Raw genomic sequence first — 27,431 nt, 5'->3', positions numbered from 1 at the left:
TGTGAAAGAAATCGCTGCATGTGGTATTCTTGTCTATTTTCACGGACAGGCGTGATACATGCAACGTGTAGAGTCGGTGAATGTCAGACCGCACATACAGACACTCATATGGACAATAAAATATGGTCTAAAGCTCAAAGAACTCAACTTAGAAGCGAGTGCCTGCACATGAGGATTCTAAGATTAGGGCGGCTTCACACGGGCATATGTGCAATTGCGCAAGTTTCAGTACAACGTATTTGCGCTATGAACTAGCTAGATTTGCATGTGTGTCGGCACTTTTTAATGTACTTTTTGCACACACATGGCATATTGTTTTGTGTACAGGACAATATTATGCCCAATTTAAATGGTTATTTAGCCTAACGAGGTCCAGATATTTTCTTCTTCCCACAGTTTTGCGCTCTTTTTCACTCATCCTCTTGTGTATTGCATGCGCATTTACCCCTCCACCCCCCCCCCCCCCAAATAGATTTCTGAGGCTAATGGTGTGCAAAATAGAGCTGGACCCACTTTTTTGGACGCCCAAAAATAGAAAATGTGAATGAACCCATTGATATCAATGGGTTCTATTCTCTGCACGTTGTGCACGCAATTCTTGCGTGTGTGAAGCTGCTGGCTTTAGAATCTAAAGCAACATGAACAGTCTTATATATAATAACCACCGTTATTATCCAGCACTTTAGCTCACTTTGAATTTATGGGCTCCTTCCCCATTGGGTCTCATAATTTTTTGTTCACCTATTGGGATGTTTTTGGAGGAAACCCAAGCAAACACAGGTAGAACATACAAACTCCATACCTAAGTTGTCCTTGGTTATAGCTGAACTCCGCACTGCAAGTCAACAATGCGAACCATTGAGCTCATAATAGTACATTATACAGATTTATAACAGGCGTATAACATACTTCAAGAAGCTTTCCATTGACATAAAATAATCAAATTGTCACCTTTTGCATATCACAATATGTTCATTATACATAGATGGGCCACACTAGATTTGGACCAGGCAGAAATAATTTGTTACAGAGCCCTTCTGCCGGACGTTTGTCCTCCAGTGCTGCTGTCAGGACAGGAAGTGGAAGTTACATGTGAGGGGTTGCTGATTGGTTGCCAGTATGTAGCAGAGGGGATGAGTAGTAGCAGCTAACTGCATTAGGCTTGAGGCACATTGTGGCTGGCACTTTCTGGATGCACATTGTGGCAGTATCCTGAAACCTCTTGAGTGCTGCACTATATAAAACAAGCCCAAGCTGTTGCAGAACATCTTTTTTTTTTTTTACTCACTGCTTAACTATTATAAGTTAAAACAGATTAGCTATTTACAGTGCATATTGTTGTATGATTTCAGGAATTATGTGCACTGCCTGTCATGTTTCTGAGTGTCCTCTAGCCTATCAGTGAAGCTTTGTAGCTGCATTTTTCGAGAAGTGTTTATGAAGTGCCCACAACTTCCTCAACCCCTGCACTGTGCAGTCACAGACTGGAGTGTTGGGTTCTCTTTCATTCTTTTCTGAAACAATGAAATAGAGATCAGATGACATTTTAGGAGACCTGAAACTCAGCGGCTCCCCACTAGTGACCATTCAGAAGATACCGGACCTATACGGCCAAGTGGACCATTTGTGAATTTACAGGGTTTTACCTGCAGAGTGGAGAAGAGGAAAGACAGTTGTGTGATAAATGGGTTTACATGGTGGATAAAGGCCTGAGAAGCAGACAACCGAGTGCATACGTACCACTCCATGCTGCTTTACCATGTCGCTGAAACTACCAAGAAGCTGGGATTTCTCTTTGAAATCTGACTTTGGAAGAATAGGTAAGTTACGTTATCCTCAGCCTGTGTGTGTTTATTAGTACATGTTTATTTATAAACCTAGTAGAGCTGGATGTGTCATTGAAAGAAGTTTTCACTTTTTGGATATTTCCTCTCCATATGTCCTATTAGAGTGTTAATTGGTGGGCTGGGTGGGGGGATTCCAATTGCGCACAGCAAAGAGCTCTGACTCTTTGGACGGCAGACATGTTGCATCATACAGAGAAAATGATCAGACGCTAAGACGGTTTTATGTCGTTAACTGACAACTTTGTGGTCTTCTGCTGTAGTAGCGAAGAAAAACAATTTATTACTTACTATTTACACAATATTCAACATTGTTGAATTGTTTACTATCATGGATTCATGGCATCTTGTGCTTTTTGCCATCCCACAGGAATATGTTGTATCTCACTGTGATTTCCCTGGTGCACATGTGCCTAAAGAGGGAATCATAGAATGGTAGAGTTGGAAGGGACCTCCAGGGTCATCGGGTCCGACCCCCTGCTTGGTGCAGGATTCACTTAATCATCCCAGACGGATGTCTATCCAGCCTTTGTTTGAAGGCTTCCATTGAAGGAGAACTCACCACCTCACGTGGTAACCTGTTCCACTCATTGATCACCCTCACTGTCAGAAAGCAATTCAGTTTCATCCTATTGCTTCTAGTCTTTCAGGGGTTGGGAAGCGCAAGTGAATTTGCTCCTACTTGGCATCCCAACTCCTGTGCAGCGCAAATGGCACGCCCTGCCAATAATTGAGCCATACATATCAACTGTTTTTGGCCAGTAATGCTTAATTAACACGTGAAGTCTGTTAGCTATACGACTGCACGGCGTTGACATCACTGGTAGTTGTTAGCGCTCGTGCGGAGCATTTAGACAGGTAGATCACCGCTGAAGTATCGCGGACTTCTCGCTTAGCGGTTCACACTCTGTGTTTTTATGTCAATTTATGCTGCAGATTTTCACTACAGATTTCACTCCTTGGGACGGCAGAGATGCTACTATATAAAGAGTGACACAGACGTTATAGTATGGCCTTACAGAGTGATGATCATGTGATTCTATTTACTTATATGTTGGATAACAATGTCATATCAAAGCTACTGGAACACCAAGAAAATATGGGAATTTAAGGGGATCTCCATTTTAGCACTTGGACAAACACATACAAACTGTTTGAGAAACTGACCGTGGGTACTATGGAAACTATGTTTGTATTAGTGGCCAAGTATGCAATATGTTAATTGGTCTCTTTGAACTTGGATCCTCCATGTAGTCATCCAATGCACATGTGAGGGTGATAAATGAGTGGAACAGGTTACCACGGGAGGTGGTGGACAGACATCAGTCTGGGATGATTTCTCAGATAAGGAATTGTCAACTGCACTCCCCAATATTACCCAATTGTGGGTGGAGTGGAAAACACACGCCCACTCACATGGGATAAGACCCCAATCTCATTAAACTCTAAACAGTCCAACATATGGCGAACAGCATCAGAGGTGTATGAGTAATTCAGATCCACAAAGCGGGTCTGATCAGATCATTCTTAGTTTTTATTCGCCTTCCATGTTCATGACAGCATAGCGACGTTTCGACCCGTCATCTGGGTCTTTCTCAAGCTACTAGTAGTAGCTCTGATGCTGCTCGCAGTAAGTTAGACAGTCTGGGATGATTTAGTGATTCTGTACTGAGCAGGGGGTTGGACACAATGACCCTGGAGGTCCCTTCCAACTCTACCATTCTATGTGATCCTCCTCAAAACCGACACAATAACATATGTTCGTCTACTTTCACTTGACCTTTTTTTTCAATCCAGTGCTGATTCCGTCTTGGGTTTCCATCTTTTATGCAGAACCTTATGCCTCTTTGGCCTCTGTTTCATAATATTTTCTTCCCGGTCAGTCTTTGTTTCACCCATTAAAGGTATTCTGTCACCAGGTTCATGAAGTTTTGACTCAGAGCTGAGCTCTGAGTCACTGAGGCGGGCTGTGCAGGCTTCTCCCCTCCTGCATCATGCAGACTGACAGCTTTCTCCCTTTGTGTAGGGAGTGAGCTGTCACTGTGTATGCTGCAGGTGACTCACTCAGCTTGGAGTCAAACTTCATGAACCTGGAGACCGAATCCCTTCAAACACTATGGTTCTGAATCTGATTCCATTTAGGTTTCTGTCACTATGTTGTTTTCTGCATCGAAGCTGGAAACCCGGACTTGGGCCAAAATTGCAGTGTTAAAGGAGCCTAGCAAAGGTTCAAGGTTAATTTTAACTAATATCTTGTTTTCTGACATCCATTCCAATTGCCGAGACTTGAAACTGATAGAAAGTGACATGTAAAGAAGAGATGTAACCCTCTAGTAACAATCAATCCTCCTCCATCACACTTCCTACATCCATACAAAGTTTCTTCATCCTTGTCTAGGAGAGGACGACGGTATGACCATTGGCCCTGTAGTGGTCCACATTGCATTATGGGATAAAGGATGGAGTCTAAGCTGAGCTGACATCCACTCTTTCATTGGGCCCCATAGTGCTATATTGTACATATGTTTTGCCATTAAGACTTTTGCAATTGGCTTGTTAATGTAGTTCTATTGCATCCTATCATGCAGTCTGGCTTTAATGCAATAGTTGTGCAATAAAATAATAATTGATAAGAGCAATCAGTGGGCTGCAGGAATACGTAAAAAACACAAATACATAAAAAGAAACTTTTTTGATAAGTCACAGGCCAAACAGAATGAGTGGTACCTATGCATAATTAATAAAACCTAATACCCCAAAGCAACACCTCCGATAAATAATCTTGCACACAAAGGAGTTTTACTGTAAGATATGGTGAAAAATGAGATGCAGAAAAATAATAAGCTGCAAAATAATGTAAGGGGGTGGGGAGAAGAATTTTCTATGAATAAGTGAAGAATGAATACAAAATTGTATATTTCTCTAAAGTAGTAACAGTTCATTAGGTCCATTGGGAAATAGAATATATCCAAAAATATTCCCAGAATTCCTCAAGTCCCCACCATACATATAGGATCCCTAACATTACACAATTTATTAGCTCCCAGCCACCTAAGTAGTAAAACCAGCAAACCCTACAGTATTTCCGCTCCCTAATGGGCTCTTTTAGGTACGGCAAACAATGCTGTCTGTCGCCATGCAATCACATGAACCAAAGACATTCTCATCCCTGATTACTCAGGATGAATACCCCATTAAATCTTTTCTTAATTGCAGTTCAGACTGTCATTTACCTTCTCCACTGCCCATGTAATTTGCAATCTACAGGCACCAGGAACTAATACAGAGGGAATCTTTTTGGATCTATTAGGCCCCTTGCTCACTGCAGAGCTGGATTCCGCATGCAGAATCCAGAGTCCGTGCATACCTGGTAGTTTCGTCGTTGGACATGCACAGTGCAAATTTTTTCTTGAAACTACTTATTTTCCCGCGTCATCGTCTAGTGATGATGCAGAATCCACGACCTTTCCGCAATTGTGGAAGGGCTGCGGATGGGACGGGTTTCATTGACTTCAATGGAAGCCAGCCACATGGAATTCACAAAAAAATGGACCATGCTGCAATTTTTTACTCTGCTTGCGGAAACCGCAGTTGGTTTCCACAAGTGTGCAGGAAGAATCTATTTCCCTTAGCATTCTATGGGTGCTATTTACTGCGGATCCGCAGTGCAGACACCCGCCACGGATTCCGCAGCAAATATCCTTCTGTGGGCAGGAGCCCTAAGTTAGACACTCTAATTCCCAATAGACTTAGTGAACTAATTGAAACTACTTAATATAAATATGCAATTTTTTTTTATTCTTCCCTTATTCATGAAAAATTCCCCTTTCCACCATCTGCATTATTTTACTGCTTATTACTATTTTATGCATCTTATTTTTCACCATATCTTACAGTAAGGCTGCCTGTCCACGGGCGTAGCGATATCCCGCGGCAGATCTCCACCACGGGAGCCGCCATCGGGGAGCAGGGGAAAACTGACGTCTCTCCGCACTGTCAGGCTCACCACGGCGAATCGCGGCAAAGCGCAGCATGCGAAATGCAGCCTAAACACTCATTTGTGTACAAGATTACTTATTGGAAGTATTGCTTTGGGTTATTATTTATTATGCATGGGTATCACATAATCTGTATCCGTCCTTCTGATATAACAGCGTATCTATATACATTTTTACATTTCTTTTTGTGTTTTTTTTTATTATGTAATCTACGGATTGCTTTCATTATTTCACTTTCATTATTGTCTATTACTATTTTTACCTTTTGAATGGGAAAAATTGCCTTCTATCTCATTGTTTTTTTTTTTGCCTTCTTCTGGATCAACATTGGGGGGAAATGGGCTGAACTGGATGATCGTATATGTTTTTTTGGCCTTACATACTATGATTTTTAAAAAGATAACTTTTGCTGTATATTTTATCGTCAATATGTTGTGTTATGACAGCTCTAATTTCCCGCTTGTATTAACTATTTAAATATCCCTTGTTTTACGCACTTGTAATGCGGCCTGATGAAGGACTCAGTTGGGTTCCTCTTTCTCTTTCATACAGCAATTGATCTTATTCCTATTAGGAACTATAGATAAATGAATTAATTACTACATGCTAAAACTGAGCTAATGGAAAGCATTTGGTGGCAGTACAACATACCCCTTTGTGGGAGCGATTATAAAGAGGCCGCTGCAACTTTTGTAACACCCGTGCGTGAGATACTGCAGGGAATGACTCTCTACCCAAGCATACGGCTGGAGATGGGAGGGTGTAGTGCACGGACCTGTCACGGTGGCACTTACCAACTCCTCGTCCCAGAGGGAGTTACCACAGCAGAGGATAGGGTCAGTAATCTTTAGGATGGGGGGGTATCATAGATATCATGTCGTTACGTCACCATTCCCACACATTGTTATTCTATGCAGCGGAGTAATAAACACGGAGACTTGAGTATCGTACCTCGGGTCCTCTGGAATGGTTAAGGCCCGGTAAAACTTTACTTGAATAAACAGGTACTTACATGTATAATTCACTTGCAGCAATTGCAGGTTAGAACTCAGAGGTATGGAGGATACACAGGAACAATACAGCCCTATAGTCGACATTATATATATGTCACCGGTCCTGGAAATTGGGGAGCATTCCGGAGGAGGATAAGGGTAGGGGACTCTCCACATACACTCTGGCAGACAAAATTACTCAGAAGACGGCTTAGCTTAGAGGCACCCAGCAACATCTGTATGGGTGTCACAATTAAGTACCTCTGTGTGGTAATCCTAATGGTGGACAGACACATAGGAAAAATACACCTGTGTTGTGAATAGGTACCTGGTACGGTGGGTCCCTGTATACATAATTGTTTGGGGATTGCTCTCTCTCTGGGGGATTTAGTAACTCACTCATTCTCCCATGCGTTTCACATGCGGTATAGATGTCTCTCCTTCTCCTCCATATTAGACACAAGGAAACCTGAGGTGTCTCCCTGTGTCCCTGCGGATTCTCCAATGGATGGGGGAAGATGGAAGATCCTCAGCTTCAACATGGGGAGCCTCTCCTTCTTCTCCATTTTCAACGCAAGGAAGCTAAAGGTGCTTCCCTGCATCACTGTGGGTCCTCCAACAGCATGGGTAGATGGATGATCGTCAGCTACCTTTCCCGCTCTCAGGCACTTACATTTATAACCTCACTTGTACCACATGACACAGTAGGATAGATACATTCAGCAGCAGAGCTGACAGGCAATGATTTTATGGGAGTTAACTAGAGATGAGCGAACACCAAAATGCTCGGGTGCTCGTTACTCGGCACGAAATTTTCGCAATGCTCGAGGGTTCGTTTCGAGTAACGAACCCCATTGAAGTCAATGGGCGACCGGAGCATTTTTGTATTTCGCCGATGCTCGCTAAGGTTTTCATGTGTGAAAATCTGGGCAATTTAAGAAAGTGATGGGAACGACACAGAAGCGGATAGGGCAGGCGAGGGGCTACATGTTGGGCTGCATCTCAAGTTCACAGGTCCCACTATTAAGCCACAATAGCGGCAAGAGTGGGCCCCCCCCCCCCCGCACTGTCAGCGTAAAGATCGTTCTCCTCTGGCACAGTTGTAACAGCTGTAGCAGAGAAGAACGATGTTTGCCCATTGAATTCAATGGAACCAGCAATACAGCAGGTTCCACTGAATGCAATGGGCTGCCGGCGATCGCAGGATGAATGGTCGGGAAGGGGTTAAATATATAAGCCCTTCCCTGCAATTCATCCAGAAATGTGATACACTAAAAATATATACCGGCGTATAAGGCGACGGGGCGTATAAGACAACCCCCCAACTGTCACCTTATACGCCGGCAATACAGTGGAGCAAAGAATAAAAAGCATTACTCCCTTCTTCAGACGATCTGCGCCGCTCCTGCAGACTGTCACTCCTTCCTGGTCCACGGACTAAAGCTTTCTCTATGAAAGGCTTGAAATCCCCGCCTCCAGAAACACAGCCAATCACAGCAATTCAATGACATCACTGTCATTGGCTGTGATTGGCTGAAGGCACGTGTGTTTCTGGAGGCGTGGATTTAAAGCCTTTCGTAGAGAAAGCAATGCTCTGCCGGGAACCAGGAGGGAGCAAGAGCCTGCAGGAGCACCGCAGAACACCAGGAAGGAGTGACAGTCTGCAGGAGCGGCGCAGATCGTCTGAAGAAGTGAGTAATGCTTTTTATTCTTTGCTCCACTGTATTGCCGGCGTATAAGGTGACAGTTGGGGGGTCGTCTTATACGCCCCGTCGCCTTATACGCCGGTATATATTTTTAGTGTAACACATTTCTGGATGAATTGCAGGGAAGGGGTTATATATTTAACCCCTTCCCGACCATTCATCCTGCGATCGCCGGCAGCCCATTGCATTCAGTGGAACCTGCTGTATTGCTGGTTCCATTGAATTCAATGGGCAAACATCGTTCTTCTCTGCTACAGCTGTTACAGCTGTGGCAGAAAAGAAGGATTTGTCTTCTATATGTTCTCAATGGGGTCGGCGCTGCTGCCGCCGGCCCCACTGAGCGCATATAGAGACGATTTATGGCCTTTAGAAGGACCGTTGGGGTTCTTGAAGCCTACAATACACCTAACACTCTCCCTATAGCAGCTCCAACACGATACCACTTTCCCTGAACTAATGTCAGAATACATCCGTAGCGAGCCGCGGGAGGGGCAGATTTCAATACTCGGGTGACACCTTATCTCCCCAGCCACTCACAGCAGGGGGGTGGTATAGGGCTTAAACGTTGCAGGGGGAAGTTGTAATGCCTTCCCTGTCTTTCAATTGGCCAGAAAAGCGCGCTAACGTCTCACAGAGGAAAGTGAAAGTAACCCGAACACCGCGTGGTACTCGTTACGAGTAACGAGCATCCCGAATACGCTAATATTCGCACGAATATCAAGCTCGGACGAGTACGTTCGCTCATCTCTAGAGTTAACCCCTCAGACACTGCAGCTGTGCAACATACATACAGAAGGTGACATGACTTTGCACAGTGCATCCACATAAGACAATATGTGTATGACATTTATGGAGGGGACTAGAATGACGTTCTGGAACACTACAGCAGCTAAGTTTCCACAATCTAATATTGTTATTATAGTAGCTCCCACCCATAAAAATGTCCTATTCAGTAGGTGCTGTGCACACGGCCTGTTCCCTCTCGAATTTGTACATTAACCTCAGACACAACAGGATGTGGATTTATAATGTAACGCATAACACGCCAAACTTATAATATATGAGCAACCAGATCTTGATGGCAAGTTACAATCCAATTACCATAAATCGCTTTCTGTTCACAAAACAATTACAGACGGGAATTTATGAGCACCAGATGCTGAATAGGGCTTTAAGAAGTTTGGTTAGGATTTGGAACTACAGAATGTTCTTACAGAAGGTTGCAAAACCACAGCAAGAAAACAAGATTGCACCAAGACATTTAGATTTCCTGGGCGGTTGGTGTCCTAGATGTAATGACATGTAAAATCTGCATGAGACATCTGCTGCACAACTGTAGGAGAGCTGCTCAATCACAACGAAATTCTAGATAGAATTCGGAAATGAAACTTAATGGATAGACCCATCACTAAAAAAAGTATGTACCCCCCCATGTCTGGTTTCTGATCATTATGCGGAGTTCAATATTAGACAAAGGGAAGGTGAGTAAATACAAAAGACGGTGTCACAGAATTACAGGACCCGAAAATATAAAAAGTTAAACATAAGTTAAAGGGGTACTACAGGAAGCGGCCATCGGGATATACCAGGATGGAAGGGAAGTTTTGCTCTGACCCCTGTGTTGCAGCTGGCACTCGTGATTGCAAACTCAGCTTTTATTGATTGCAATGAGAGCTGCGATTGCAATTACGAGTGCCGGCCAGCACAGAGATCGCAACAATGCTTCTGCTCCGACCCCAGTATATCCCAGCTGCAGCTTCCTGGAGAACCCCTTTAAATATACAAAGTTAACCTAATGGTTGGGACTACCCAAAAAATGGCCCTCTACTAGACTATAAAGAAGATAGATCAGCAGCTCTTCCTGGTTTGTTGTGGTGGCCAAGTAACATTGTGAAGTGCACCCCTATTGGTTTTCAACTTGCACTAAAAGGATTGTCTAATTACAGACAATTGGCAATCAGCTGATTTTTGACAGGGAAAGCTGCCGTTTGCTGCTCAATTGCAATGTACCAGTCTCTACATTGGAAATCTAGTGTAACATGCGGCCACTGAAATGAATGGCCATCCACTTAGGACAGATGTGTCAAAATTTAACCGAAACTGATAACTTGCTGCAACAAGTCATCTTAATCCAACAGCAGCCATTGAAAAGCTATTGAGAGTTGTCATTGTTAAGTGACGGATCTAGACATTAGAGTTGCCTTAAAAGGCAAGTTCAGACAGATATCCAGAAAACAAACTCATGGAACACAGGAATAGATGTGAACAGCAGATACTGCTATAAGGTCACCTCCTTTTGAGTCCTTAGTAGACCCTGACTACCACACCTCATGGAGCACTCGCTCTGACAAGGGCGACCGCGATGACAGATTGCCTAGTATTTCCTATGCCTAGAAAAGAAACTGGACAAACATATAGTCAGGCTAGCCCAGTCTACAACATGAAGTAGTAGTCAGTACCTAGGAGTAATACAAAGCCATAATCAGGAGAAGCCGAGTCCGAGATCGAAGGGAAAAACCAGAGAGAATAGTCTGCGTTCTAAGTTAGAAATATACACCAAGCAAATCTTTTCTCATAAAAGCAGCAGAACCAAAGACAAACCAAGAAAGGAATATCACTGACACCAAAGGAAGGGGAGTGCCATTGTAAATATCCCTCCGGTTCACCTGATAGGATGTCCTGGACAATGAACAGCCTGAATATCCAACCACACAAAATGCAGAATGAACCCGGGCACAAGAAGTACATGTAGGAAAAGCCCATAGAAAGCAACACTCCATGCGATCACCTAGTGATGATGTCAAATGGGACATCAAAGCGGAGGCTGCTGTATCCTTGCAAGAAAGCAAGAAAAGGTTCAGTGCCACAGTTTTAACATATTAAGTGTCAAGTTAAGCTTTCCTACTTCCGTACATGGATAAACAACGTCTGCAGGAACAAGAACTTCTGTTTGTTAAGGTGCCTTTAGGAGAGACGACTATTGATTGAATAATTGCTTGAAAGACCCAATGCAAACAATAGTTATTCCATGTAAACGCGGCTACAAAAAGAGTGGCGAGTGATAAATTATAATTTGCTCAGTAGTCGTTTCATTAAAACTCACCTAAAAAACTCTCTGGTTCTACAGACGTCTGGTGTAAGGTCACAGCTGTTCGTATGAGTAAATTTGCAGGGAGATTTCACCTACAGACAATACTATGGCAAACAACTAAGGAACAATAGGGGCTCTGTGGAAAAGCAAACAAACTACTGTCTTCCATAGGCTTCCATAATTGCTCATTGTAATGGTAACTTTAGTTGCTCTCCACTGTGCGGAGAACCCATCTCTTTGACATCTATATGCCCTAATGGTTTTCTGAATGAGACAACCCCTTTGGATCCATTTACATGCAATCAATTTTTAAATCACAAATGCACATTCAGTGTTGTGAAACCTGTTGCCGAGGATTGGGAGAACTGCTTCTTAGGACCCTTGTGGCTGACGAGGAGGAGTTTCCATTTGGCCAGACAGGCAGCATTGATGTTCTCTGCTGATGGCCTTTGGCAGAACCATGCTCCAGGTGCAGCGGGCGAGGAGCCGGCGCACGGCCGAGGAGATGGTGGAGATAGCGATGTCACTTGTCACGGTGGCTCTACCGTCTCCTCCCCCGTAAGGGATGAACGAGACCCATCCAGGCCACTGCTTAGGGGGAGACTTCAAGGGGAACAATAAACCGAGCTGGGGTTCAGAACTTACAGTTCGATGTCATGGGACACCACCGTTCCTTCCTTTGCGCTGAAGCTGGATGGTGGAATGATAGTCCACGCACACAGAGTATAGTTGAAAACAGGGCTGGAAATGGTCGGCAATGTTGCTTTACTTGAAACGCCAACACTAAACAGTTCAACAGTACATAGGCCAGAGCAAAGCACCGATGCAGGCACAGTTGGTGGCGTGACAGGGAGGCAGAACTCATGATGAATCTCGGGCCCACAGTCCCAGTTATCTGTGCAGCTCTGCTCCTGGAAAACATACTCCTTACTCCGCCGGACTCTCAACCCGTCAACACTCATACTTCAAGCTGACTCTCAGCACTGCTTGGCGATCTCTTCTCCTCTGCTTAGTTGGAACAACTCCCGGGTATAGTAGTCCCAGGGCCACTCTCGGAAAATCGCTCGGCCTCTTCCATTATCCACGCACAGACCGATTAGTGTCTGTGGGTGTCCAAAGGCATCTGCCTCTCTCTTGCAGACTCTTGCTAACTGCTCACTCTTGCTAGACTAGAGTCAACTCCCTTGCCTTCCACCTTGCAAACACATATATGAAGCATGGTCACATGACTTTAAACACACAGCATAAAATGATACATTTCCAGACACTTTCATTCCTGCAAACATTGGTACATTTAGCTAGCTCATTCCACATTAAGGCTGGGTTCACACTAGGCAGATTTATCCGCCTTCAGCCGCTAATCCCGGGATTAGCCAGCCATATGGACGAGATTTCTCAGAAGCCGGCCACAGCATGTTCATTTTTTTTTCTTCTTCCACTGCAGCCGCGCTCTCCTCTATGGGAGCGCCGGCCGCAGTGGAAGAGCGAGCGGCCAGGCCGCTTCAAAACCCGCAGCTAAGTGCTGCGGGTTTTGAAGCAGCGCTTCTCCCGGTGGAAATCTCGCAGTTTTTCGCTGCGACCAAACCGCGAGGTTTCCGCCGGGATTCCGGTGTGTGTGAACCCAGCCTAAAGACGCTATACCAGACAAAGTACAAGAGAATACAATCTACATATAACATTCATTCTGGAGGGGCGCCAGTGACTTTGGGCCACTACACAGGCAGTTGGTGCTTGCTACATCTATACCTATTGTATTGTAACTGTTGCTATGAGCCTTGTTCTTCGAGGTGGACAACTAAATGTAGGGCTGGATTTTCACTAAATATTATAGATTTCTGTAGACATGTAATAAATGTATAAAATTGAAAAATAAAATAAACCAATATATAGTATAATGTTTTACACAGTAAATGGCATTGTCTGGTTTAGAGAGCCTATTTTTTACACAAAGCAGGGTGTTACTATGGCGCGGTGGTGACAGCACTCTTTTTTTTTTTTTTCTTTTTAAATAAAAAATAGCTTTACTTAGCCAAAACAGCCTAAATTACATTTCACGTCGTTGGGGAGTATGTGGTTCCTTAAACGTTACATAAAACAGGATGCAGAATTATGATACTTCGCGTGCAACTCTTGGATACATTTCTTTTACATCACCACTGAAACTGGACCGCAACAAGTCACCTGATGAAATGCCGACTACTACTGCACGTGTCCGATACCAACGCCACTACCGGTAGCCTAGGCCCATACCACCGTGTTGGGGCTGTGCCTTTACACACGACGCCGGACGTTCCTAACATTAAACATACCCATTAGTCTCAGATCTATCCCCACTTCCTCACCAAGTGCCTGTCCCATCCTCACATTCATCATCTACATCATATTACATTGGCACTGACAGTTTTGAACACTTTCGAGGTATTTGTGAAACAAGAAGTGCCGATTTATGTAGTGTAATAATAGTATAATTACAGTACAAGCTCGTTTATATTGTTTACATGTGAGAGAGGAGATAGAAAGATAATGTCCCGTGTCACAAAGGCGGATCTCAGATATGGGAACGGCACATGCATGGTTTCCTCTTTTCTCACATTCAATGGTGAGATAATTATCGTAAAAAGAGTGAGAAAAAAATGTTCCTCTCTAGATCACTGTTGTACTTCAGTGTTATCAGTTTTGTGCATTCCTGCAGATCGGCATCTGATAATCTAGATGTTTTTAGAGCCCAGATCTGTGTTACTGATTTAAAGAAGGAAATATATATTTTATGCTAGTGTAGTACCCCAGAGTTGGGGTCCCACAGCCCTTTATTAGCTACCTCAATGTATGTGTTAATATGTGTACTAACACTTAGTTACATGTATTGGCCCTAAATGGCCATGAAGTAGTTAATGTCTGATGTCTATACTACCAAACTCTGCATGACTATGCAGAATACACCCTAACCCACTCTTTTATCTGTCAGTCACCCCTAGCTAGGACTGGGATTGGGTAGAAGAGTTCCTCTTAGCTCAGGATTGGTTAGTGGGGCGAGTATAAAGGACAGTGCGTGGGTGTGGTTAGAGAAGCTTAGGAGGTCTTCATGAGTTAGGTGGAGTGAAGTCAAGAGTCTAGCGCAGGCGTGGAGAGTGCCTGGCCTAGGCCTGGAGGCCAGCCATGGAGGAAGCTTAGACATGGGGTCAGCAGGACAGAGGTGAATATTTTTCAGTCTTCTTCAACCTTGCCCTGAGGGATTATTGCCAGGGAAGGTCTGCTTGTCAGCAAGAAGGAAATCCGCCGCCGCAATCATGAGTTTAACTTGTCCCTGCATATTAAGAAGACAAAATGTCTACAGGAGAGCCTGCACTGTTCCCTCCATTCCTCCACAAATAACCTCCCTGTACAGCAACTGCTTAACTCAGCCTGGCTACCTTATTTTTTCCTCCGGTTGAGTAAACAAGAAGTAAATGTATATAGATACCTCTGTTGGACTTTCCTGTGTTTTTCAAGTTGCAGTAAACTGTATGCCTTCGGTTTTACTGATGCTCCGGTTGACTAAAAGGCACTGACGTCACACCGTACCTTGCACCAATTGCTAATAGCTATTGCCAAGAACCCTGTTGTAATCAACCTGCTGCACGAGCCACCATTCTAGGCAGAGTAGCAACCACCGTGACAAAGTTAGAATTGGCGCAACTGCTCGACCTATCCTCCTGCCAACTTCTACTCGCTGCACTAGCATTGGATTTTGGGTGTTTCTATATTTTATATACATTTGTGTGATCTTCAGAATATTTAACCCCTTGGTGCCATCAGCTGTACATTTATGGTGCTTTGATGTTAAAGCGACCGTCCGGGCCTGGAGAAACGAACATAGCCACACTGCTTCTCTGACTCTATGATGCACATTGTGTGTTAGTATGCATCATCAGTCTAAAGCCAATTTCACATGAGCGTATGTGCAATTGTGCACATCTTAGTGCAACTTTTTTGCACTATAATCTAGGCTTTTTTGAACTAATGAGTTCCAGATGTGTTCTTTTCCCACCAGAATTACAGTGTTTCACGCATCTCGCATTTCGCACCCACCATTGGCTTCTATGAGGAGCTTGGTGTGCAAATATGTAGGAAGATAGAACACGTGCTATCGTTTTCTTTTCTCCTGCGACCGAAATGCAAAATATGGAAATGTGTACATACCCATTGACATTGATGGGTTCTATTCTCTGCATGCCTGTACGTCCGTGTGAAACCGGCCTAAGACACTACATACTGCTTTGATGAACCAGTGCTGCCCCTTAGAGTAGCATCGGGCAGTCTGATCAGTGTGTAGTGACCTAGACGACTGAAGCATACACAACGTGCATTAAGTAGTCAGAGAAGTCGTCCGGACATTTTTGTTTCTCCAGGCTCGGAAGGTCGCTGTAACCCCTCGCACCATAAGTGACAAGTGAAGTCACAAATCAGATTAGTGATACATACGCAGCCCTGTGAGCTGAAAACACCATTAAGGACTAAGGTTGGCATAGTAATATTGGTGTAGACCAACTAGCTTTTATGTCACACTAATTAGCTGTCCTAAAATGTAATAACAGACATGATGGTGTGAAGTAGATGTCACAAGTTGTAATCAATAACCACAATCCATCAAAGTAGAAATAAAATGCATTCCCAAAACAGCGCTGTGGTAAATAATTAAATAATTCCTTGTTAAAAAAAAGTGCAATAGCCGGACTCCGGGGAATTCATATGAACTCAAAAGCTGAAGAGTAAGGCCAGCTTCACACGAGCGTATTGTAACCTGTCCCTATTATGAACATATTAGATATATTCGCCTCAGTATTTGCTTTTATTAGTTTTATTTTCTACCGAGAAAATACGGATCCGTTTTTTTTTTCCCAATAGAAAATAATAGCAATCATTGTAAATACTGAAGAAATACGAACGCATCCATATTTGAATAACTTCTCCTAAACTACAATAGGCGTATTTTGATTGAAAAAGTAGGGGAGGCTGCGTTTTTGCGTCATGAAAAATATGCCTGTGAAAATAAATGTATAGATTTTGATTAGCATGGTGCTGCTACCTCTAACGACCTTCTTAGTGCCACACAGCAATAATTTACCATTGTGTTTCCTATAAATAATGACCATTTTCTTTCTTCCTAAAGTTATAGTGCCCCCTCTGCACCTCTACAAAGCTGTTGTGCCCTCCACATAGCTGTAATGTCCCTGCAGTGCCCCCATACAGTACAGTGTCCCCTGCAGTGCCTCCACACTGTATAGTGTCCTTACATTTTATAGGGTCCCTCGCAGTGCCCCCACACAGTCTAGTGTCCCCTGCAGTGCCCCCATACAGTACAGTGTCCCCAGCAGTGCCTCCACACTGTATAGTGTCCTTACATTTTATAGGGTCCCTCGCAGTGCCCCCACACAGTCTAGTGCCCCCTGCAGTGCCCCCATACAGTACAGTGTCCCCTGCAGTGCCTCCACACTGTATAGTGTCCTTACATTTTATAGGGTCCCTCGCAGTGCCCCCACACAGTCTAATGTCCCCTGCAGTGCCCCCATACAGTACAGTGTCCCCTGCAGTGCCTCCACACTGTATAGTGTCCTTACATATTATAGGGTCCCTTGCAGTGCCCCTACACAGTCTAGTGTCCCCTGCAGTTCCCCCACACAGTCTAGGGTCACTTGCAGTGCTCTCACACAGTTTAGTGTCCCCACATAGTATAGGGTCCCCTGCAGTGCTCCCACACAATATAGTGTCCTCATATAGCATAGGTTCCCTCACAGTGTAGTGTTTCCACATATTATAAGGTCCCTCGCAGTTCTCCCACACAGTCTAGTGCCCCCTGCAGTGCCTCCACACTGTATAGTGTCCTTACATTTTATAGGATCCCTCGCAGTGCCCCCACACAGTCTAGTGCCCCCTGCAGTGCCTCCACACTGTATAGTGTCCTTACATTTTATAGGGTCCCTCGCAGTGCCCCCACACAGTCTAGTGCCCCCTGCAGTGCCTCCACACTGTATAGTGTCCTTACATTTTATAGGGTCCCTCGCAGTGCCCCCACACAGTCTAGTGCCCCCTGCAGTGCCTCCACACTGTATAGTGTCCTTACATTTTATAGGGTCCCTCGCAGTGCCCCCACACAGTCTAGTGTCCCCTGCAGTGCCCCCATACAGTACAGTGTCCCCTGCAGTGCCTCCACACTGTATAGTGTCCTTACATATTATAGGGTCCCTTGCAGTGCCCCTACACAGTCTAGTGTCCCCTGCAGTCCCCCCACACAGTCTAGGGTCCCTTGCAGTGCTCTCACACAGTTTAGTGTCCCCACATAGTATAGGGTCCCCTGCAGTGCTCCCACACAATATAGTGTCCTCATATAGCATAGGTTCCCTCACAGTGTAGTGTTTCCACATATTATAAGGTCCCTCGCAGTTCTCCCACACAGTATAGGGTCCCCCGCAGTGCCCCCACACAGTATAGGGTCCCTCATAGTGCTCCCACACTATAATGTCCCCATATATTATAACGTATCCTGCAGTGCTCCCACACAGCGTAGTGTCCCCACATATTATAGGATCCCTATCCTGATTACTGGCTGCTTGAGTAGAGCTGAGTTGCGGCATGGGGGATATTTGACAGCAGCCCTGGCTACCATAGTAGCAAGGGGGCCTCAGGCCCCCCCTGTCTTGGAGGCCTGGTCACAACTATGACCCCTATAGCTACACCACTGTTTATTATTGGCTTATTACAGACCCATACAGATTAACACTGGCCTTAGTATGTACATAATATGCATCAATATAAATGTTTTATTTAATTTGTGACAATCTGCTACAAAAAATAAATAAGTACATAGTGGGTAAATATAGAGCGTAGGAGGGCGGCTCCACGCAATGATAGACATTGGCACATCCTGGCCAACGATTGCTGCAGAAACGTATTTGAAAACACAATAAATTCCAGGTAAGACTTCTACTTCTCACGGGGAATTATCCAGTTATTCTCCCCACAAATGGGCGACAAGTCTGAGAGGAGGGATTCTTCATTTGGACACATTTACCTTCAGTCTGTGTTCCTTCATGTGTTGCCGGCCTGGCACATAGCATGCTGTCTATCTACAGAGAGGATAACTGATTGATGACCTGTGTTGATAGAACGTTTCAGTAGAAATGCTTTTTAGGGTAGATTTATTACGCTTGCTAATTCTGTGCCAAGGTGCTTTCAATTTTGTGCATGGCAGTATGTAAATCTGCTGCCTCAATAAATGTGCCAAACTGCGCCAGCATGTGGTCTGTCTTCATTGTCTCAGTTTAGACCAAGTATGTGCTGGTATAAAAGTGCGTCGTATGTTTACTCCAAAAATGTACTTTGATCTTTAGTAAATGTTGAAAACTTCAATTATGCTGGAGCCAACACTCAGGAATCTTCGGTGTGCTCATTGACATTAATGAAGTGTAGTGTGCCTGCCTGACTTGTGCTTCCTTCATTCGGGGGCCGACCAGGGCCCCGTTCTAGTGGTCAGTGAGGGTCCCAGCAGCTAGTTATACCCCATCCCATGGATAGGGGATAACTTGTTGGAACCAGAATACCTTTTTATTACCTTTTTGTATTTTACTTCTGTGACATTTTCTTAAAGGGAAGCCAATATGTTGAAAGTGCAGTTAAATCTGCAGACATTATGTTATAGAGCTGGAGGAGCTGAGCAGGCGGATATATAGTTTTATGGGGGAAGACTCAGTAGAACTAGTAATTCATTTAAATTTCTTCTCCTTCTGAGTCTGGGAGTCCTGTGGGCGGTCCTACTTAGTGATTGAGAAGTTTTCAATTAGGCCTCTGACTCAATAGTATTGTTTTCCTTTGTGTCCCATCGAAAACAATGGTTGAAGTGTTCTGTGATTATGCCCAGAGATAGAACATGGTGCGATTTTTGCATGTCTCGCAACACACAACACTCGCCTGTGTGAATACACCCTTAGGGGGCTCACTGGGCAGATTTGTATTGCTGATTTTGTGATCGCTGTCAGCGCGGACAATCTGTGGTAAAACACATTCATTTTCGATTTCGGTCACACTCATGGATACGGAGTTTGCATTCCGCGAGTGGAAGAAAAATCGCAGCATGCTCTATTTTGCCGCCGAATCAGTGTTGACAGCCTCCATTGATGTTAATGGAGGCCATCCGAACCATTGCTGTTGGTACGCACATCATCGCTAAGCAATGGTGTGGGAAATACAAATGAACAAAAAAGAAAACTGTACTACACATTACTGTGAGCCTCCACAGCCATCCGCAGTACTATTATGGGAGGTACACAGGGTCACTGGCTGGGTTCGCAGCTGGAATCCACTGTGGGCATCCCGCATGCGGAATCTGAGCCGGTTGTGTGAGTCCAGACTTATACTGAGTTTTTTACCCCACCAAACTACATTTAACTCTGTTGGGCTAGTCCCGCTGTATTACATGTTGCCCCCAGATGGGACTTCATGTTTTACTTGGCAGGTTTACTCAAATACCTCCATATGTTATTACCATTTTTACATTTTATCTCCCCTCTAGTTATCGGTGTGTTTTCTCACTAGTTTATGATGGACGACCTCTGATAGTGTATCATACCGGACAGCTGGGTTACAGCAAATATTTCTATGCAGATGTAATGCTGTCAGTTCTTGCTGCTGCATGTAATCTATGTTTTAGTAAACTATCTATGACTGGCGTTGTATATTTCTTTGTGATTGGTTGCATTATATTTAATTCTATAGTGTTGCTGGAATGTTGGAGCAATGATTTAGAGCGCGTGCGGCACTCAGAATGCATAAACCGCTGTTTCCATTACTGCACTTTATCCCCGCACTACAACAGACATTGGATTCCCATACAGTCCGGATCGCCTTCTATTTCCTGCTGTATGACTTATTTTTCTACTGTAAATAGAAGCAAAAGTTGGAGACTTGCTGCAGGCGCGGGGTCTTTAAAGCACTTGTACTGTGGGGAGCTGGGTATTCTGTTACATAGGTCGGCTTCAAACAACCGTATGCGCAATTGCGCAATGTATTTGTGCAATGAATTAGGTAGATATGCGTGCATATCGGCACATAGTACCATACTTTTTGCACACGCAGGGCCTGTTTACATGCGTGCGCACCCCCCTCACTCACTGTGATTTAAAAGGCTATTTAGCTTAATGAGGTCCAGATGTGTTCTTTCTTTCACAGAATTGTGCGGCGTATTGCACAGGTTTAGTCTGCATTTGCACCCCCCCATAGACTTCTATGGGGCTGTTGGTACGTGAATACGTCAGAAAATAGAGCAAATCCTGTTTTTTTTCTCTGTGCACGTGCAAAATACAGAAATGTGAATGAACCCATTGAAATCAATTGCTTTCTATTCTCAGTGTATTGTGTGTTGTCTGAAGGAGCCCCTATAGTGCAGCAATAGCCCCTTCACTTCATTTTCACACTTTTTAATCAGTATTCTTAAAAAAAAAAAAAAGGGAGAAAACAGAAACTGTCCCCCCTCCAAAGCGAAATAGTTCAGCTATAAAACAGGAAACATCAAAATATTTTACATTACTCATCAGAAATAACGCTGTGATGAGTAATACAGAATGTAAACTCTATAGAATTTCTGAACAGGTACAGATGTGACTCTCCTTAAGGGCGCAGTGACACGTACGAGTTTGGTGTGATGCAATGTGCACAAAAAACGCATGAATAAAAAAAAAAAAATCGCAGCACGTTTTATCATTTGGTGTTCCCTTAGAACACCTCAGCCTTTGTTTTTAATGGGACCTTGAAATACACAGCATGACACTCGCATGCCGTAAAGTCAACTGAAAACACTTGCGATCCTTTCACGCATATGAGAATCGCAATTTCACAAAAGTACTGCAATTTTTAATCAAAAACACTTTTGCATTGACGTCACAATTGCACATTGGCAAGTGCGATATCAGGACATTTCTGGGCTTGATATCGCATTCGTCTGTGTGAATGTAGTCTCAAGGTGGTGTCCGCTAGTGAAAATCACGCTGGGCAAGACGATAGGACTCTTCTCTGAATTATGTGTGTGCTGTCCTATAGACTTCTTTGGGAGAGCGCACACACGTGACTAGGAGAAGAGTCGTATCTTTGTGCACAGACATCAGGGGGAACAGGCAAGTATAAAAATGACCTTCCCCAACTTCCTGGCACCTAGAGGAACAGTGCCATACCTTGGTTTACGGTGTTGTTCAGATGTGATGGGTTCCCTTTAACTTTGTAAACTCAACATATCCCAAGATGTATGCCATGAGATGTTGAACAAACATGTGATACTTGGGGGGATGTCAACTCACTGGGATTGCCATCTTTCTCAGCAGTATGGGTGGCACAAACATGGAAATACACTCCAAGAAACTGGATTCAGGTTCAAAGCAGGCCTGTACGAGCTTGTGTTCACTTCACAGCATAGAAGTAAATCCAGGCTGTCTGGCCACGCACTAACACAATTATTGCCCCTCTCTGACAGGCTTAGTGCCCAGGGACCCCAAACAGCAAAATATTCTGCTCAGGGTGCATCCTTTACCCTGTTGTGCATCGCCAGACGGCCCCCTCAGGCCTTTCGGTGCCGCCTGTCTGTCTCTCTTCCAGAATGGCAGCTACAATTGTTTACGGAGCCCTCTCAAATGGAGCATAATCAGTTGGCTTCAAAGCTGAGCAAGCCCTTTCCTGAAATGTGGCCCAAACATAATGCCACAGCGGCTCCTCTGACGCATATCCATACTAATATTATAGATGCCGAAGTAACTCTCTCTGCTGGTCTGTTTGTTGAAGCAATTTTGATGAAATTTGGGAGGGAGATAGCTCGCATCTTGAGGAACGACATAGGCTACGTTTTATCCCGAAAATTTATAGCGTTCTCTAGAGTGGGTGACAAGACAGATTTATTTGGTGATGTGCAGGTGCACTTCCACTCTGCCACTGGCGCCACACCGTGTGGTGAGGCAGAGGGGAAGCAGGTGCACCTACACAAACGGGCAGACATGTGAGGGCAGATGTCATTGCCGCACATATGTGATTACTAGCTCATATACCCGGCTTCGCCCGAGTTAATTTGGTACTGGTGTTTATCTGGTGTTCACATGGAAAATCTTATGAAGTCGTGGTTACTTTAGAGATACCGAGAAAAAAAATATGTTCACCATTTTGCATGGTTCTTTGCGTTACCCAGAAAACACCACGGGGAGGTAACCATGCGACGTTTCCTTTATATAAACGACATCAGGAAGTGAGAGAATTAGATTACATACGTAAAATTTGGACGCTAATTCTTGTGCACTTAGAATTGAATAATCGAGTTGGGACCCATTAGCTTTTCCTATATATAACATGATCAATGCTCGCGGAAAAAATTTTCAAATTTTTTTTTTTGCGCTAGAATTGAATAATCGAGTTGGGATCCATTCGCTTTTCCTATTTATGACATAATCAATGCTCGTGCCAAATTTCATGTTTCTATGATATTGGGAAGTGAGAGAATTAGATTCCGTACGTAAAATTTGGACGCTAATTCTTTTGTGCTTAGAATTGAATAATCGAGTTGGGACTAGAGATGAGCGAACGTGTTCAGCCACGCCCCTTTTTCACCCGAATACCGCGATTTTCGAGTACTTCCGTACTCGGGCGAAAAAATTCGGGGGGCGCCGTGGCGGCACGGGGGTAGCGGTGGGGAGTGGGGGGGAGAGGGAGAGAGAGAGGGCTCCCCCCTGTTCCCCGCTGCTACCCCCCGCGCCGCCACGCCTCTCCCCGCCCCCCGGCGCCCCCCGAATCTTTTCACCCGAGTACTGAAGTACTCGAAAATGGCGGTTCTCAATCGAGTAATTACTCGAAACGAGTACGTTCGCTCATCTCTAGTTGGGACCCATTAACTTTTCCTATTTATGACATAATCAATGCTCGTGACAAATTTCATGTTTTTATGACATCGGAAAGTGAGAGAATTAGATTACGTACGTAAAATTTGGACGCTAGTTCTTTTGCGCTAGAATTTAATAATCGAGTTGGGACCTATTAACTTTTCCTATTTTGGACATAATCTATACTCGTGCCAAATTTCATGTTTCTATGACACCGGGAAGTTGGGGAATTAGTGGCGAGTCAGTCAGTGAGTCAGTGAATCAGTCAGTCAATGAGTCAGTCAGTGAGGGCTTTCGTCTTTATATATATAGATTAAATGTGATGGAGCTGAAGCTAGGCCTCCCCAAACAGGCAGACGTCATTGCTGCACATATGCGATTATTAAGCTAGCAGGAATACCTGGCCTTGCCCAGGATTAAAACTTGAACAAAAGACAAATTAACATGGATTGAGATTTTAAAGAAAATCTGTGTTGCCCATAGCAACCGATCACAGCACAGCTTTCATTTTACCTCAGCAGTATAACAAATAGCAACCAATCACAGCGCAGCTTTCATTTGACCTCAGCACTATAACAAATAGTGAGACTTGTCACAGAGACGGAAAAAGTCTATAGACTAAATTATTTGGCCCTTATCACAGTTATAGACTAAAATGTATATACTTTAATGGAAATTTAACTTAAAAACATGAATGGGCTCACACACATGCGTATCGCATGGACGAACAAAACAACCACACAAAAACACAAAGGTCGCCTCTTCCTTATCTCAGGAAACTTATGGAGGCTAGAAAAATCAATATTGATAAAGGACTACTAATGTTATGTCCTCTATTTTTTATTTGTATCACATAGGAGGTAGGAGGAAGGCTCTATCTGCTGTAGGGCGCCTGTAAGTATAATGCCCCCCGCAGAGTATTTTAGGTAGGGAACCTCTTCCTAACAAAAATTCGCCCCTCTGTGATTACAATATAGCGCTTAGCGCATGACGAGATGGTTCAAATAGGAGAAACTCCAAGAGAACTAGACCCTTATGCGCAAGAATTACGGCGCAGACCAGGGTTATTCAATTGCAGTATGCTCGGCTCAACGCGTTTCCCCACACGAATGTGGTTCATCAGGAGCACATATATTTTGAAGAAAGAATGATAAATCAGGATGATAACTGATTCTGCTTTTTGTTGTTTTTTCGTGATAAATAGATATTTTAAAATATTAGAACAGGGTGGCTTGGGAAAGCGCAATTTATGTGCTCGATCATATATAGACTGGATCACAGCATCTGATTTATTCAGGACAATTTCGAGCACTAAATCGCCATGGCGTATCTCTATAGCCAAGTTCAGGGGAAATCCACACAATGGATAGCTATAGTGAGAAATAACAGTACAGCTAGGGCTGAATGCGATTCACCACAAAAAGCCCACAAGTAGATCTTGCCCAGAACTAGTTATTGATTGCCGCAGGCAAAAGAAGTTGTTGCAGAGATAAATGCAACAGCCCCAAAAAGGCTAATAAGCCCTAGAGATTTTTTGACCCTTATTTGGTGTATTAGCTGCAGATGGTGCAGCCAGTTTCAAGAGACAGCAGCTCATGAGCAGCAAATAGTTCTATCATTTTACCTCAGCAGTATAACAAATAGCAACCAATCACAGCGCAGCTTTCATTTGACCTCAGCACTATAACAAATAGCAACCAATCACAGCGCAGCTTTCATTTTACCTCAGCTGTGTAAAAAATTGTTTCCTCTTCTGATGATTGTATTTTCTATCCTTTTATTGGTCGTCTTGTAATATGCCGCACAAGTCAGATCTAGCGTATATGCCTAACTGAGCTCGAGCTGCGAAAATGACTAGAACCCAAGAATCTGATGACCATGTTGAGGCAAGAAGGCATCAACAAGCAGATGGACAAGCTGCTCTTAGTGCACTAGAGACCCCGGAGCAGTCTCAGGGCTGCCAGACCCTAGATGCTGACCGTCACGCGTCTCTTAAAGCTACAGAGACATTGGAGCAATCTGAGGCCCGCTGGACCTTGGATGCTGAAGATCACACATCCTTTAGAACTGCTGAGACCCTAGACCAAACTCGAGCCCGTCAGATTTTAGATGCTGAGCGTCAAAATACAAATTCCACGCGTACAAAGTCGCGGGTAACAAGTTAGTGTTAAAATAAAATTCAAAAAGTATATATCTGATGGACGTCTTGACCGATCATCTCCCTCGGTCATCCATCACTCATAGGCTCACGAGTTAAAAATGCATATGTTCATGTATAGGTTTTTTTCTACTGAATGATGCAAGATTGTAGTAAATTAGTATCACAATAAGTTGTATAACTTGGAAGGGTTTTCCAACTTTAAACTATTTATGGCCTATTCTCAGATTGCATCGGATCCTTGCCGATAAACTGACCGCCAGGCCGCTGTGCTTGTGCGTGGACCTGACATGTCCAGAAATTACAGTTATGTACCCACTGCAGTGAACCAGCTGAGTATTATAGGCAAACGTCCCATTCACTAAAATGGGAGCTTTGCCTATAATATCTAGCTGGATCACACATCAGCTTCATTGATGAGGACACTGGACCGGTGAACAGCTGATCGGCATTGGGTCCCAAGTAGCAGACCCGTTCCAATCTACTATAAAAAGCTATATAATTTATAGCTGGAAAACCCCTTTTAATGAAATTCAAGCTAAGTCAATGCTTAGCACATCTGTAGAAGAGTCTTTGTATACAGTAGTCACACGATTTATTCATACATAGTAAGTAGAAAGCATTCAAACAATAGTAATAAGAAAGAGAGTAAAAAAACAAAACACTGCTAATAAAAAGTACAGGCACTTTTAAAGTTTTAAAAAAGCCCAACAATCTTCTATTTGGTCATATTCACACAGGAAAGGCAAATTTTCTAATCCGCAGCATGCTATATGCATAAAGGTGTTATATATGGGTCAAGAGGGTTGTCGTCATTCCTTAGCCCCTTCATGACGCGGCCCCATTTTTTTTTCCATTTTAGTTTTTTCCTCCCCCTCCTTAAAAAAATCACAACTCCTTTATTTATCGATCGACGTCGCTGTATGAAGGCTTGTTTTTTGCAGGACAAGTTGTAGTTTTTAATGGTGCTATTTAATGTACCATACAATGTACTGAAAAACTTAAAAAAATTCTAAGTGGAGTAAAATGAAAAAAAACCCCGACATTCCGCCATCTTTCAGTGCATCTTGTTTCTACGGCGCACAAACTGCAACAAAAGCGACATGATAACTTTATTCTATGGATCAGTACAATTACCACGATACCAAACTTGTATCGTTTTTTTTTTTTACTATACTACTCTTTTTTTTCAAAGACATTTAATTTTTAAAAATTATTTTCTGCGGTCATCTTGTGCGCGCAATAACTTTTTTATTTTTCCATCAGCGTAGTTCAGCGATGGCTCATTTTTTGCGGGATGTCCTGTAGTTTCCGTCAGTACTAATTCAGAATATGTATGACTTTTTGATCGCTTTTTATTGTGTTTTTTCTAGAAGACAGGGTGACTGAAAAAGTGCATTTCTGGCGTTCTTTATTTTTTTTTCGGACAACGTTCACCGTGCGGGGTAAATTCTGCACTTTTTTGATAGATCTGACTTTTATGGACGCGGCGATACTAAATATGTATTTTTTTATAATTTATACTTTTTAATTATAGATATGGCAAAAGGGGGGTGATTTAAACTTGTATTACTTTTTTTTTTTAACAATTAAAACTTTGTTCCTCTTTTTTTCACTTTACTTTTAAGTCCCCATAGGGGACTACAATATGCGATACTTTGATCGCTCCTGCAGTATGATGTAATGCTATAGCATTACGTCATACTGCATTCTGACAGGCAGCCTATCAAGCCACCCCACAGGGATGGCTTGATAGGCAG

The 27,431-nt window shown here is 43.6% G+C and overlaps 1 protein-coding gene across 1 annotated transcript in view; it reads left to right on the top strand.

Annotated features, from left to right (window-relative positions):
- The first annotated feature begins 1,467 nt into the window (after positions 1–1,467).
- The window catches only part of ARHGAP25 (Rho GTPase activating protein 25), a 67,769-nt gene continuing 41,805 nt past the window's right edge, over positions 1,468–27,431 (top strand). Inside the window, exon 1 of the mRNA XM_066593055.1 lies at positions 1,468–1,820. Within this exon, the coding sequence (XP_066449152.1) occupies positions 1,760–1,820 (61 nt within the window). The 5' untranslated portion in view covers positions 1,468–1,759. The remainder of the gene's footprint in view (positions 1,821–27,431) is intronic.

This window comes from Eleutherodactylus coqui, chromosome 2, assembly GCF_035609145.1.
Source record: "Eleutherodactylus coqui strain aEleCoq1 chromosome 2, aEleCoq1.hap1, whole genome shotgun sequence".
NCBI classification, from domain to species: Eukaryota; Metazoa; Chordata; class Amphibia; order Anura; family Eleutherodactylidae; genus Eleutherodactylus; species Eleutherodactylus coqui.
The sequence above is the reverse complement of the archived record's forward strand: the minus strand, read 5'-3'. Positions and strand labels throughout refer to the sequence as shown.